The sequence below is a fragment of the Dendrobates tinctorius genome, unplaced genomic scaffold (assembly GCF_039654945.1).
Source record: "Dendrobates tinctorius isolate UK_male_01 unplaced genomic scaffold, ASM3965494v1 ptg000138l, whole genome shotgun sequence".
In the NCBI taxonomy this organism is placed as follows: domain Eukaryota; kingdom Metazoa; phylum Chordata; class Amphibia; order Anura; family Dendrobatidae; genus Dendrobates; species Dendrobates tinctorius.
This window is the reverse complement of record NW_027361806.1, coordinates 19,493,633-19,508,888: the sequence shown is the minus strand read 5'-3', so window position 1 is coordinate 19,508,888 and position 15,256 is coordinate 19,493,633. Positions and strand designations below refer to the sequence as shown.

Genomic DNA, 15,256 nt, shown 5'->3' with positions numbered 1-15,256 from the left:
CATCACACCAGGAGGAGCCTGTCCACACCGCACAGCTCCTACATCACACCAGGAGGAGCCTGTCCACACCGCACAGCTCTTACATCACACCATGAGGAGCCTTTCCACACTGCACAGCTCCTACTTCACACAGGAGCCTGTCCACACCGCACAGCTCTTACATCACACCAGGAGGAGCCTGTCCACACCGCGCAGCTCTTACATCACACCATGAGGAGCCTGTCCACACCGCACAGCTCTTACATCACACCATGAGGAGCCTGTCCACACTGCACAGCTCTGACATCACACCAGGAGGAGCCTGTCCACACCGCGCAGCTCCTACATCACACAGTAGGAGCCTGTCCACACCGCACAGCTCTTACATCACACCAGGAGGAGCCTGTCCACACAGCACAGCTCTTACATCACACCAGGAGGAGCCTGTCCACACCGCACAGCTCTTAAATCACACCAGGAGGAGCCTGTCCACACCGCACAGCTCCTACATCACACAGGAGGAGCCTGTCCACACCGCACAGCTCTTACATCACACCATGAGGAGCCTGTCCACACCGCACAGCTCTGACATCACACCAGGAGGAGCCTGTCCACACCGCGCAGCTCCTACATCACACAGTAGGAGCCTGTCCACACCGCACAGCTCTTACATCACACCAGGAGGAGCCTGTCCACACCGCGCAGCTCTTACATCACACCAGGAGGAGCCTGTCCACACTGCACAGCTCTGACATCACACCAGGAGGAGCCTGTCCGCACAGCACAGCTCTTACATCACACCATGAGGAGCCTGTCCACACCGCACAGTTCTTAAATCACACCAGGAGGAGCTTGTCCACACCGCACAGCTCCTACATCACACAGGAGGAGCCTGTCCACACCGCACAGCTCTTACATCACACCATGAGGAGCCTGTCCACACCGCACAGCTCCTACATCACACAGGAGCCTGTCCACACCGCGCAGCTCTTACATCACACCAGTAGGAGCCTGTCCGCACAGCACAGCTCTTACTTCACACCAGGAGGAATCTATCCACACAACACAGCTCTTGCATCACACCAGGAGGAGCCTGTCCACACTGCACAGCTCCTACATCACACCAGGAGGAGCCTGTCCACACAGCACATCTCTTACATCACACCAGGAGGAACCTATCCACAAAGCACAGCTCTTACATCACACCAGGAGGAACCTATCCACACAGCACAGCTCTTACATCACACCAGGAGGAATCTATCCACACAGCACAGCTCTTACATCACACCAGGAGGAGCCTGTCCACATAGCACAGCTCTTACATCACACCAGGAGGAGCCTGTCCACACAGCACTGCTCTTACACCACACCAGGAGGAGCCTGCCCACACAGTACAGCTCCTACATCACACAGGAGGAGCCTGTCCACACCGCACAGCTCTTACATCACACCAGGAGGAGTCTGTCCACTCAGCACAGCTCTTACATCACACCAGGAGGAGCCTGTCCACACAGCACTGCTCTTACACCACACCAGGAGGAGCCTGTCCACACAGCACAGCTCCTACATCACACAGGAGGAGCCTGTCCACACCGCACAGCTCTTACATCACACCAGGAGGAGCCTGTCCACACTGCACAGCTCCTACATCACACCAGGAGGAGCCTGTCCACACAGCACAGCTCTTACATCACACCAGGAGGAGCCTGTCCACACTGCACAGCTCCTACATCACACCAGGAGGAGCCTGTCCACACAGCACAGCTCTTACATCACACCAGGAGGAGCCTGTCCACACAGCACGGCTCTTACATCACACCAGGAGGAGCCTGTCCACACCGCACAGCTCTTACATCACACCAGGAATTCATGCCCAATGACAGAACATGAATAGATAAAATATATGTTTACTATATTGCAAAAAAGACGGAAAAGAAAATACATCTGGAGGTTGCATGTAACGTTTCGGGCTATACTACATCTTGATTATGTCTACAGGTCTAAATATGTTAATTTTTTTGTGTAGCTTTTTCAAACTATAAATTATAGTTTTTGAAAGAATAAAAGTTTTGTGATAAACACACCGGGGGTAACATACTGGTGGCGTGACATGGAGTTAGAGGACTGTATGAAGTATATTTAGACCGTCACAGCACAGCGCCTCTGTGACCCGTCTCTTTAAACACTCTGTGTGACTTTCCCAACTTTTGTTCAATAAACTTGCCAGGTGAGGTTTCTCTGTAAAAGTTAGTGACTGAGACACACACACACAAGAATCCTTTCAGGCTGACAGTTCACACGGCTTCTACCTGACTTTGTGTCGCCTAGATCCACTCCGCTTTGTTTTGGCACCCATCCCAGCTTCCATGCAAACCCGTCTGTCTTTCTCCAAAAGCTTCAAGTGGAAACATAGTTGAGCCGTTCCACTCAAGCACCTCTGTGTTCCTTCCGTCGTTCCCAACTCGCGATTTACTATAAAAAGACCATTTCCTGGAACAATCTGTTCTAAATGGGTCAAGTAAAGATACAAATTTCCAATATCAAAAGCCCCAAAGTGACAACTCCCAGCATAGCTGCCAAATTAGGAGAACGTTAAAATCCCTGCAGCTTCAGACGAAGCGCAAATATATTAATGGAAGGAAACTAATGACTTACAAAGTAGCAAAACTTTTATTTTACTTTGAATAAGTTTGTTCCAGCTTGGAAAGTTAGAAAACTTTCAAAAAAAATCATGTTATTAAGGGATTTGTCTTCATATCTGTAAAACAAATTACATGTAAGGCTGGTTTCACATTTGCGTTAAAACAACGCTGCGCCCTGCGTCGTTAAGCCCCGCCCCGAGCCGGCTCCCTGCCCGCCCCATCCGGGATCACCGCCTACTTTCGCATTTGCACGCATGCGATCGGCGCACCCTATCTTTAGCATAGGGTGCGCAGATCATGCGCTGCCAGTGTGAAAGTAGCGTGCTGCGCACTTTTGACGGTGCGCCATGCGCGCCGAAATGCAACATGCTGCATTTCGGCGCGCACCGTCAAAAGTGCGCAACACGCTACTTTCACACTGGCAACGCATGATCTGCGCACCCTATGCTAAAGATAGGGTGCACCGATCGCATGCGTGCAAATGCGAAAGTAGGCGGTGATCCCGGATGGGGCGGGCAGGGAGCCGGCTCGGGGCGGGGCTTAACGACGCAGGGCGCAGCGTTGTTTTAGCGCAAATGTGAAACCAGCCTTAGCTGCACTGCTATCCTCCGGAGTACAGATGATGGCAGTGATGGCTCAGCTCCTGTGTCTCACTATCTCTAGGATAATCTGCTTCAGGAGACTGTTCTGATAAGCGGAACACTCAGCAGAGGAGACAGGAGCTGACAAATCACTGCAATCATTTGTACTCCAAATGAGTACATTCTGATATTAGTGCCACTGAAGACAGCGTATGGGGAAAAGCCACTGCGGAAGCCACTTACCTGCAATTTTTGACAGGAATGAGTTTGTGTGCACTTTTATGTGCTCTGCCATATGGTGGAGAAGTGCACAACCTGCCTGCTATTTTCAGGCTTTTTTTCTGGTCCGTAAACCAGACCAGTGTACCGCAGGCTGAGAGTCCTTTCAACACTGACTTGAAGCACTAGTCATGGTCCACAAAATGCCCTGGTCATGGTCTGCAAAGTGCACTGGTCATGGCCCACATAATGCACTTTTCACGACCTATAAAGTGCAAGTCATGATCAACAAAAGTGCACTGGTCAAGACGCACAGAGAACACTGGTCAAGACCTTCAAAGTGCTCTGATTGTGGCCTGCAAAGTTCACTGGTCAAGACCTACAAAATGCACTGGTCATGAGTAGAGTTGAGCGAATGTATTCGGATTCGGTCGCCTAATCTGAATTTTCCATAATCGTGCCATATTGTTAACCTATTCGTGACGAATTTATGTTTGATGATCGGTTCCAAACATATTCAGTAATTTCTACTCCCATTGACTCTAATGACTTTTGGCTGTGTTCGACGAATATTGCAAATACAGTATTCGCCACCGATCGTAAACGGGATGGAATATTGAAAAAAGTCGCTCAACTCTAGTTATGAGCTGCAAAGTGCACTGGTCATGGTCTATAAAGTGCACTGGTCATGGTCTATGAAGTGCACTGGTCATGGTCTGCAGAGTGCACTTTTCATGGTCTATAAAGTGCACTGGTCATGGTCTATGAAGTGCACTGGTCATGGTCTGCAGAGTGCACTTTTCATGGTCTATAAAGTGCACTGGTCATGGTCTATGAAGTGCACTGGTCATGGTCTGCAGAGTGCACTGGTCATGGTCTATGAAGTGCACTGGTCATGGTCTATGAAGTGCACTGGTCATGGTCTATGAAGTGCACTGGTCATGGTCTATGAAGTGCACTGGTCATGGTTGACAAAAAGCACTGGTCACTCATGATGTAAAAACTGCATTATTGAAGGCCTACAAAGTGCTCTGGTCAAGATTTGCAAAATGCACTGGTCATGGGCAACAAAGTGAACTGGTCAAGACCTAAAAAGTATGCTGATCACGGTTTACAAAGTGCACTGATCATGGCTTACTAAGTGCACTGGTCCAGACCTATAGAGTGCACTGGTCCAGACCTATAGAGTGCACTGTTCCAGACCTATAGAGTGCACTGGTCCAGACCTATAGAGTGCACTGGTCCAGACCTATAGAGTGCACTGATGCAGACCTGTAGATTGCACTGGTCCAGACCTATAGAGTGCACTGTTCCAGACCTATAGAGTGCACTGATGCAGACCTGTAGAGTGCACTGGTCCAGACCTATAGAGTGCACTGGTCCAGACCTATAGAGTGCACTGATGCAGACCTGTAGAGTGCACTGGTCCAGACCTATAGAGTGCACTGATGCAGACCTATAGAGTGCACTGTTCCAGACCTATAGAGTGCACTGTTCCAGACCTATAGAGTGCACTGTTCCAGACCTATAGAGTGCACTGGTCCAGACCTATAGAGTGCACTGGTCCAGACCTATAGAGTGCACTGATGCAGACCTGTAGATTGCACTGGTCATGATGTACAATGTGCACTGGTTGAGGCCTAATACACATCTTGGACTTGTACATGGTATAACTCTGTAACCAGCAGGGCATGGGCCGTTTATGACTGATGGCATGTCCTTTGCTAAGATGTTCCTGTTTGTTGCATGCACGTTGCCTGCCTCATTCTGTGTGTGTCTTCCATAAATTGTGTGTGATTAATGCCCAAACTGTTTTTGTTTTGTTTTGTTTTTTTTTCTTTTTCCCTTTTTGTAGAAATTATTGAATCTACCACCACTAGTCCTGTCACCAACTCAGGTCAGTGTCCACATACGCTCCAGTATGCCTGAGTACTCTCTCTGCTTTGCCATATCATCTGGCATCTTCCGTGCCGGCTGTCGCTGCTGCTGATGTCGTTGTCTTTACATCGCTCTGTTGTATATGTCTGTTTGTCCTTCATCAGCTGGAACTTAAGATCACTTCTATGCAATCAGCCATTTTGTGGGTAAAAGTTGTAAGGTCGTCTCGGAATTTGATGAAAAGTGGGTCACCATATGCATGGCGCTACCAAAGAACATAGCAGACTATATCGTTTTTTTCCAAAAAACATGACCTCCCAAAGAACAAAACGTTCTTCTGATGCTCTCGACCAGATTGGGTCTCGCACTGCTTCTTCTTTTTCTTTGCCGCAGTCTTTTTCTCACTTTCACGTCACGTGAGTTGACCGGGTGCTTTGGAGGCATCCAAGGACCATGATCTACTCTTGTCCTTTTCTCCAAACCTTCTGGTCTCCAGTTCCACCACTTCCATTTTTCTCACTTCTGCGACCAAGCCCTTATGACCATGATCCTGGCTGTAGCCACCAAGACATCGCTGTCATCTTCTCTCTAGATGTTACGAGACTTAGTTTTTTTATAGGCTGAGATGAAAATGCCCACAAAATGGCTGCATAGACTCATATGGGGGTATGGAAAGATGTCAAACTTCTAAGCAGAGGAAATACGTAAATGGGTCAAATGCTGGAAATAATGCGCTTTAAGAGTCTACAGCTTCTTCTTTACTTTAATGTTGTTTTTATGCTTCGCAAATATCTATTTCGAAGGACTAAATCGGTATTTCCATCGGAGGCATTTATGGGGTGGGATCTCAAGGGTAGCAGTGGTGGAACCGGCAACTTTCCTTATATGTGCCAAAAATGCCTGAGATGGGAGTACCCCTTTAACTAATGAAAGTTTTCAGAGAAAAGGAAAACATTAATAAGTCAACTTCTAACAGAATGTTATGTAACTTACTAATATAGTTCTATGAAGCCAAGAACCTCAGTCATCGAGGAGCAGATTCATCCTGGGTCTTGGCTGATGTAGGACACGTCCAGGACTTGGAGCTGATGGACCCTGTGTTCCTTTACACTGGAGAAGGGGTCTGGCTTAGCAGCCAGCCCCCTTCATAAAACACAGAAGGCTCTGCCTTGTGAGAGGGCCAGGACCCGGGATAGATCGGTCCCCTGGAGGATCGGGGCTTCTGGAGACATATTAGTAAGTTATGTAACTTTTTATTAGAAGTGTTTTATAATCATTATTTGCCTGGAAAACCCCGGAAATCAAGGTAATGAGCTGATTTGACGTCTGTCTACCATTAGGAGACTTTAGGGTAAATTGTCTCATTGGGATTTATCTTTGACCCATTGGGGTGAAAAAAATAATTTACCCTTTGTGTCCTGGAGATGGCAAATCAGTGAATCGGCCCAAACGATGTCTCCTCTCTAGTTGGGTTTTCTGTGTCCGAGTTGCATGAATTTGCGTTGGTTTCTTGCCGTTCTACACCGTCTGCTTGAATCACAGGTGTCATGTATGAATGATCTCTGCCCGAGAACCATGCAGGGGGTCAGAGATGTTTTTGGATTCAGAACTGTCCCATATTCCCCTTTTTCTAAATCCTATTACACTCCGTTCCCACCAACAATTCATTTCCAAAATATGTTTTTGAGAAAGAGCCAGTGCCATAACATGGGGGCCACAGTGGTTTCCTCAGGAGCCACATTTTTTAAAGGTGCATCATTTTGTTTTCTTCTGCACCCCACTGGGGGTCTCCGCTGTACTGATGGGCGCCCAGAAGCACTGCCACTCCCTGGAACGGCGCATGGGTGCAGCGAGCACTGACCACAGACGTATGAGTAAGAAGTTTTGTGATCTCAGGCACTGCCACCAGTTCTTATGGAGAGTGCAGCAATCAAGATGAGTTTGTCATCGACTGCTGCGCTCTGCATAGGCAGTGACTAAGTTGACAAAGTTGTTTTCAGCATAAAAAAGTGAGCTTTGTCATCTCGATCACTGCCTATGCAGAGCACAGAAAACAAAGACCAACTCATCTCTACTACTGTGCTCTGCATAGGCAGCAACTAAGATAAGAGAAGCTGAGCAGCTAATAAATGAAGACCGTACTGAATCATGTGCATCGGGTGCTCCTGCAGCTTTCTGCTTCTCCTTTTCTCCTTGTCCATGAGTCAAGGGGCACAAAATAGTTGCCTTGCCCCGGCCGCTGGTACCCACCCAACGCCCCTGGATAAAGGGGTTGTCCATTCCTTTGTGTCTAATGGAAAGTTCTGCATTGTTACTGTGTATTTTGTGTCTCTTGTCCTCCATTTCCCAGATCTTCGCCTGCTGTTTATGAACGGAAACGTTCCCAGACAATTGGAAGCCGCGCAGATTCCAAAAAATGTTTCCTCCTCCATAACCCGGTAGATCGCACGGATGAGAATTCAGATGAAGACTCATCTGTTTTTTTGCCGATCACGGAAAGAGACACATTGCAATAAAAAGTAGATTAGAAAGTTGTAACTTATTTTTATAAAGGGATGAAACTTCATTTATGTCAACCAGAAATAAAACCCTTAAAAGATAAGCAGGACGCCATTGGAGACATTCGTACTTGGGGCTATGAATGATCGGACCTGCTGTGGAAGTCCGAGTTCTGGTACCCGACCCAACGTTATGTCCAAAGTTTAGTTCGGGTACAAGAACTTTACCCGAGCTTCAACATGAACCCGAACCCCAATGAAATGTATGGGGACCTGAACATCGGAGCTGGAAAATTCTCCCTCTTCTCCCGAACTTCCACGAGAAGTCCGTGATCGGAGTTCAGCACCGGAGATTAAGTGTCCAGTACGAGCCCCGAACTTTAAAGTTCAGGTTCGCTCATCTCTGTTTGGGGCTAAGAAACATTTTTTTGCAATTGAGTTTAACTTTTACATGTTCTTTGTTTCCCTGCGCATTGCTGGCTGCTAAATGAGTTAAGTTAGTATCTATCAGTGAGTTCCTTCTAATCTGGAGTTTCTGTCTTTGAAAGTGTCTGTAATGATCTGACCACAGACCACATGAAAGTTGAGTTGAACTTTGTGGTCATAAATCTGAGAAGAGCTCAGAAAAAGGCAGAAAATAGAATTCCAAACTCTCCTCCAGAACGCTCTCACTGACCGATCCTCAGTTAACTCATTCTGTAACCAGCAGGGAAATAAAACATCCGGAAAAGTCAACTGGTGCAAATTATTTAATGAATCCCAATTGTAAAAATGATCCCCCCCCCCAAAAAAAAAAAAAAATGTCTCCAAAGGTGTTCAATGATTATAATTCCTCCTGTCAAATTGACAGGTGTCGATGCAGATCTGAGTGGGTGCTCAGCGGAAGGCTCCACGGCCATGCAGTGGATGTTTCCTGCTTTCTGCTCTGACTATTTGCCGGGATCTTTAGTGGAAGACCTCACCTGTCCTAGTAAACCAGCCGGGGCAATGAATACTTTTGCAAACCCATTAATCAACTAAACAATGTCCTGTGTCCGTCATCTCTGGAGCAGAAATTGGTGCATTTAGCACCAAATTATCTACATCTAGCATCTAGGGCAGAGCACGTGTCCGAGGCGCACAGACGGAGTGGACACCACAGCGCACAAACGGAGCAGACACCGCAGCGCGCAGACGGAGCGGACACCGCAGCACACAAATGGAGCAGACACCGCAGCGCACAGACGGAGCGGACAACACAGCGCGCAGATGGAGCCGACACCACAGCGTGCAGACGGAGCAGACACCGCAGCGCACAGACGAAACGGACACCGCAGCGCACAGACGGAGCGGACACCGCAGCACACAGACAAAACGGACACCGCAGTGCACAGACAAAACAGACACCGCAGCGCACAAACGGAGCAGACACAGCAGCACACAAATGGAGCAGACACCGCAGCACACAGACGGAGCGGACAACACAGCGCGCAGACGGAGCCGACACCACAGCGTGCAGACGGAGCGGACACCGCAGCGCACAAACGGAGCAGACACCGCAGCACACAAATGGAGCAGACACCGCAGCACACAGACGGAGCGGACAACACAGCGCGCAGATGGAGCCGACACCACAGCGTGCAGACGGAGCGGACACCGCAGCGCACAAACGGAGCAGACACCGCAGCGCACAGACGGAGCGGACAACACAGCGCGCAGACGGAGCCGACACCGCAGCGTGCAGACGGAGCAGACACCGCAGCGCACAGACGAAACGGACACCACAGTGCGCAGACGGAGCGGACGCCGCAGCGCACAGACGGAGCGGACACCGCAGCGCACAGACAAAACGGACACCGCAGTGCACAGACAAAACAGACACCGCAGCGCACAAACGGAGCAGACACAGCAGCACACAAATGGAGCAGACACCGCAGCACACAGACGGAGCGGACAACACAGCGCGCAGATGGAGCCGACACCACAGCGTGCAGACGGAGCAGACACCGCAGCGCACAGACGAAACGGACACCGCAGCGCACAGACGGAGCGGACACCGCAGCACACAGACAAAACGGACACCGCAGTGCACAGACAAAACAGACACCGCAGCGCACAAACGGAGCAGACACAGCAGCACACAAATGGAGCCGACACCGCAGCACACAGACGGAGCGGACAACACAGCGCGCAGACGGAGCCGACACCACAGCGCGCAGACGGAGCCGACACCACAGCGTGCAGACGGAGCGGACACCGCAGCGCACAAACGGAGCAGACACCGCAGCGCACAGATGGAGCGGACAACACAGCGCGCAGACGGAGCCGACACCGCAGCGCACAAACGGAGCAGACACCGCAGCACACAGACGGAGCGGACAACACAGCGCGCAGACGGAGCCGACACCACAGCGTGCAGACGGAGCGGACACCGTAGCGCACAAACGGAGCAGACACCGCAGTGCACAGACGGAGCGGACAACACAGCGCGCAGACGGAGCCGACACCGCAGCGCACAAACGGAGCAGACACCGCAGCACACAGACGGAGCGGACAACACAGCGCGCAGACGGAGCCGACACCACAGCGTGCAAACGGAGCGGACACCGCAGCGCACAGACGAAACGGACACCAGAGTGCGCAGACGGAGTGGACACCACAGTGCGCACACCGAGCGGACACCACAGCGCACAGACGGAGCGAACACCGCAGCGCACAGACGAAACAGACACCGCAGCACACAGACGGAGCGGACACCACAGTGCGCAGACGGAGCGGACACCGCAGCGCACAGACGGAGCGAACACCGCAGCGCACAAACGGAGCCGACACCGCAGCACACAAATGGAGCAGACACCACAGCGCGCAGACGGAGCCGACACCGCAGCGCAAAAACGGAGCCGACACCGCAGCACACAAATGTAGCGGACACCGCAGTGCACAGATGGAGCGGACACCGCAGTGCGCAGACGGAGTGGACACCGCAGTGCGCAGACGGAGCGGACACCACAGCGCGCAGACGGAGCCGACACCGCAGCGCAAAAACGGAGCCGACACCGCAGCACACAAATGGAGCGGACACCGCAGTGCACAGACGGAGCGGACACCGCAGTGCGCAGACGGAGCGGACACTGCAGTGCGCAGACGGAGCGGACACCGCAGTGCGCAGACGGAGCGGACACCGCAGTGCGCAGACGGAGCGGACACCGCAGCGCGCAGACGGAGCGGACACCGCAGCACACAAACAGAGCGGACACCGCAGCGCACAGACGGAGCGGACAACGCAGCGCACAGACAGAGCCGACACTGCAGCGCACAAATGGAGCCGACACTGCAGCTCACAAATGTAGCCGACACCGCAGCGCGCAGACGGAGCTGACAGTGCAGCATACAAATGGAGCGGACTCCGCAGCGCACAGACGGATCGTACACCACAGTGCATAAACCGAGCCAACACCACAGTGCGCAGGTGGAGCCGACACTGCAGCGTGCAGACGGAGCCGACACAGCAGCGCACAAATGGAGCGGACACCGCAGCACGCAGAAGGAGCCGACACCGCAGTGCACAGGCAGAGCGGACACCACAGCGCGCAGACGGAGCGGACACCGCTTCGCACAGACGGAGTCAACACCGCAGCGCACAGACTGAGCCAGCACTGCAGCACACAGGTGGAGCGGACACCGCAGCGCGCAGACGGAGCCAACACCGCAGCGCACAGGCGGAGCGGACACCGCATCGCACAGACGGAGTCAACACCGCAGCGTGCAGACAGAGCCGACACCGCAGCGCGCAGACGGAGCTGACAGCGCAGCACACAAATGGAGCGGACACCGCAGCGCACAGACGGATCGTACACCACAGTGCACAAAGGGGGCAGACACTGCAGCGTGCAGACGGATCCAACACCACAGTGCGTAGGTGGAGCCAACACTGCAGCATGCAGGCGGAGCTGACACAGCAGCGCACAAATGGAGCGGACACCACAGCACGCAGATGGAGCCGACACCACAGCACGCAGAAGGAGCGGACACCGCAGCGCACAGGCGGAGCGGACACCACAGCGCGCAGGCGGAGCTGACACAGCAGCGCACAAAGGGAGCGGACACCGCAGCACGCAGATGGAGCCGACACCGCAGCACGCAGGCGGAGCGGACACCGCAGCGCGCAGACGGAGCCGACAACGCAGCGCACAGACGGAGCCAACACTGCAGCGCGCAGACGGAGCGGACACCGAAGCGCGCAGACGGAGCCGACACCGCAGCGCACAGGCGGAGCGGACACCGCCGCACGCAGATGGAGCCGACACCGCAGCGCACAGGCGGAGTCGACACCGCAGCGCACAGGCGGAGCCGACACCGCAGCGCGCATACGGAGCGGACACCGCAGCACGCAGACGGAACGGACACCGCATCGCACAGACGGAGTCAACACCGCAGCGTGCAGACGGAGCCAACACCGCAGCGCCAACGAGTCGGATTACTTTCTTTGTTTTTGGACAGATTTGAACATCGCTCTTAACAACAAGAAAAGAGAAAGTAATTATTCCTTATGCGCCCGTCCCGGCTTCTCAGCCAAATATTCTGTGAAGATTGGAGGAAGATGGCGCTGCGCAGGTATAAAGTGACCTATTTTTGGAACTTAATTTAAAACAACGAGAATTAAATGGTGAAATGCGGTAATGAAATGTCATCAGTCACTCTGGCGAGCCGGATCTCTCGTTCTGATGGCAGAAATATCCGCGTGTTTATCTTTTTTTATTTCTTTGCTGCAACAATTTACTTGATGGATATTAATGCGGCAGAGACGATCGCAACAGGTGACATGAAGAAGTGACAAGTCTCTGTTGATTTTAATGCCCCCATACTGAGACAATCCTATCAAGCAGGCATAAAAGCGCGGCGTCAGTACATTACGCCAAGAGACTCCCGCACTTCTGTCTTCTGTTTTCATTTTCCTCCTCTTCTTATCCATTGTTTCTCTTTCTTATTCCGACTTCCCTGCTCTCAAAGTTTTGGTCTAGAAAATGCTACTATTATTATCGGCTTTTATTAGGAACTTTTATGGCTGATCCATGCAAATCCCACCTTTGGGATCCACACCTGGAGAAAAGGACCCATCTTGTGCTGCTGGAAATACATCGACGACTCCCTACATTCACTTCTATTGCACTTCTGTGAATTTGTCCCAAATGACAGAGAGAAATATCCCTTTATGGTCTTTAAAGAGCCAGAACTGAAATCTGCAAACTTCTGGCAGTCGCAAAAAATGAAAAATTGTTTAAATTTTCACATGTAATACTCCATTTCTCCTCTAGTGGCCGCTATTGAGATCAAGTGCACAGGGGATCCCAGGAGCCAAGGTTGTGGCAGGCAGGTGATCACTGCACGGCTCTTACAGAAATTTATTTCATAGTAATGGGACAATCCCTATAAAAATAAAGCCCCTACCTCAAAACACACAATTACTCAATTTTTAGTTATCGGAGTGGGAAATGAGGTTGTGCAAACTCTTGATTGATGTGCGATTGGTCATTTTCCCTCATTGGTTGAGCAGCGATGCCATTTATGGAGATTTTCATTCTTTAGAACTTCTACATATGAAATTGAAAGTTTTTTTGCAATATCCAGATTGAGACTGAGATCCAAAGGATTTGATATTAAGGGAAAGAATATTATCAAGAGCTCAAACCCAAGAAGCTAATTTCAAAGTGCACCTTTTAGTTTTTTGATTAATTCGCCCATCTGCAGTCACCACTAGGGGGATCTCAATGTACGGTGTAGAGTTCTATGTATAGCACAATGGAGTGAGCTCCCTCTAGTGGTGGCTGCAGGTACTGAAATGTCATCATTTCATGGTTCATTGTATGAAGATATGGCAAAACTTGTTTTTCTTTCTTTTCTCTCATTTCACACTTGTATTTTAAGATTTCTACTCTATTCAATTCCAAAGCTGCTTTTAGATCAAAATGATTGATCTACATTCTGATCAATGACTTAACAGTTTAACCAGGGGAAGGTAAAACACAATGCAACTAAAAATGAGCAAAAGTTATGAAAAGTATCTATCAAATTCCCGATTCATCATCATATCATATTTACGCCTGCTTTTTAGTTTTTCTTGCTTAAAGGCTGCTTTCTGTTTTGCATCACATTTTTTTAAGTTGCGTCTATTCTGACATCTATTTTCTGCTTTTTCCTCTGTCTTTTATTCTCTGTTTTTTTGGATGTGATTTTTCTTATCCAGATGTTTCAAAAAAAGTCGCACAATTTTCACACAAATGTTCTTCCAGTCCCTCCCACCCCGGAACGTTGTTTTATTTTTTTTGAACACTAGAAATTTTTATGCAAATGTTAAGAGTTGCATAAAACTTTTTTTTTAAAAGTTCACTTTTCGCTTTAAATAGGCGCAGAAGTTAAAAGACAAAAAAAAGAAACCTTGGCAACATAAACGTAACTTAAAAACCGAATCGGGCCCTATATAGTGCAAATAAGTCTCCAGAGTCCTTTTATTTTTTTTAACTGCAGTTTTCGCGTGCAGCCACTAGAGGCAGCGTCTGTCACCTGTAACTTTGCATTAAACTATCGCCTTTGCTTTGTAAACAGTTTGGTAAATAGCTAATCAGCCTATGATACAAGATAACAACTGTCCCCGGAGACCGGAGAAGCAAAATGTATTAAATTGTGATGAATTAATCTACATACTCATCGAGTGAAGCCAATTATGCAGTTTGTGGTTGGTAATTGAGTACTGATTAACCTAAGCAGTGCAGTGATTACTTATGGTACCTTTCAGATACTAAACAAACATTATACACACGTTTCCCAGATTTGGTGCCGTTTCCAAGGATCGTGACTGCGCCTTTCCTGCATTATTCGCACTGTATACTTTTTTTTCGAGATTTTTCGATCCCAGCCCCCTTTGGTGTCTGAGCTCATTATATTTGATGGGGGGGGGTAGAGATATTTGGAAATTGTCACTATTTTAAAGCCATTTTTACTCCTTAAAGCACATTTCTGCATTGAGTCAGAAATTTGCAAAACTTTGAGTCATTGTCTTCTAACAAGTTATTAAAGTGTGTTCAGCCGGAATTGAAATCACGAAGAGTTATCGACCAACTTTTTGAAACTTTTGAGGATCAAATATTATGTCACAAAGCATAGTGGTATTATTATAAGAAACATGGCTGCATTCCAGAAAAAAAAAAGGAAAAAGTCAATCACTATTTGTTGCATGCAACATTTCAGCCCCATGACACCGAGCTTTCCTATAGGGCTACTCACAGTATCTATCCCCTATCCACTGGGTGGTGACACTGATCACTGGGGTCCCTGGAAGCCATAACCTTAGCAATAATCTTTGCCCGTCTTGAATGGAGTGTATTAATTCACGCTCAGCCATTCTGAGAAGGGAAGAAATACACATGTATGTAATTTCCAGTGATCTCCAGTTTCTTGCTGGAGTGTTCACATATTTATACCC

At 49.6% G+C, this 15,256-nt stretch overlaps 1 protein-coding gene across 2 annotated transcripts in view; it reads left to right on the top strand.

The window, feature by feature from the left end:
- The window catches only part of NEGR1 (neuronal growth regulator 1), a 628,361-nt gene that overhangs the window by 542,360 nt on the left and 70,745 nt on the right, over window positions 1–15,256 (top strand). The window contains exon 7 of one of the 2 annotated variants that reach the window (XM_073544785.1): window positions 5,277–5,318. The exons of the other annotated variant lie outside the window; for it this stretch is intronic. Coding sequence (XP_073400886.1) covers window positions 5,277–5,318 — 42 coding nt within the window. The remainder of the gene's footprint in view (window positions 1–5,276; window positions 5,319–15,256) is intronic. 2 annotated transcript variants of the gene reach the window in all.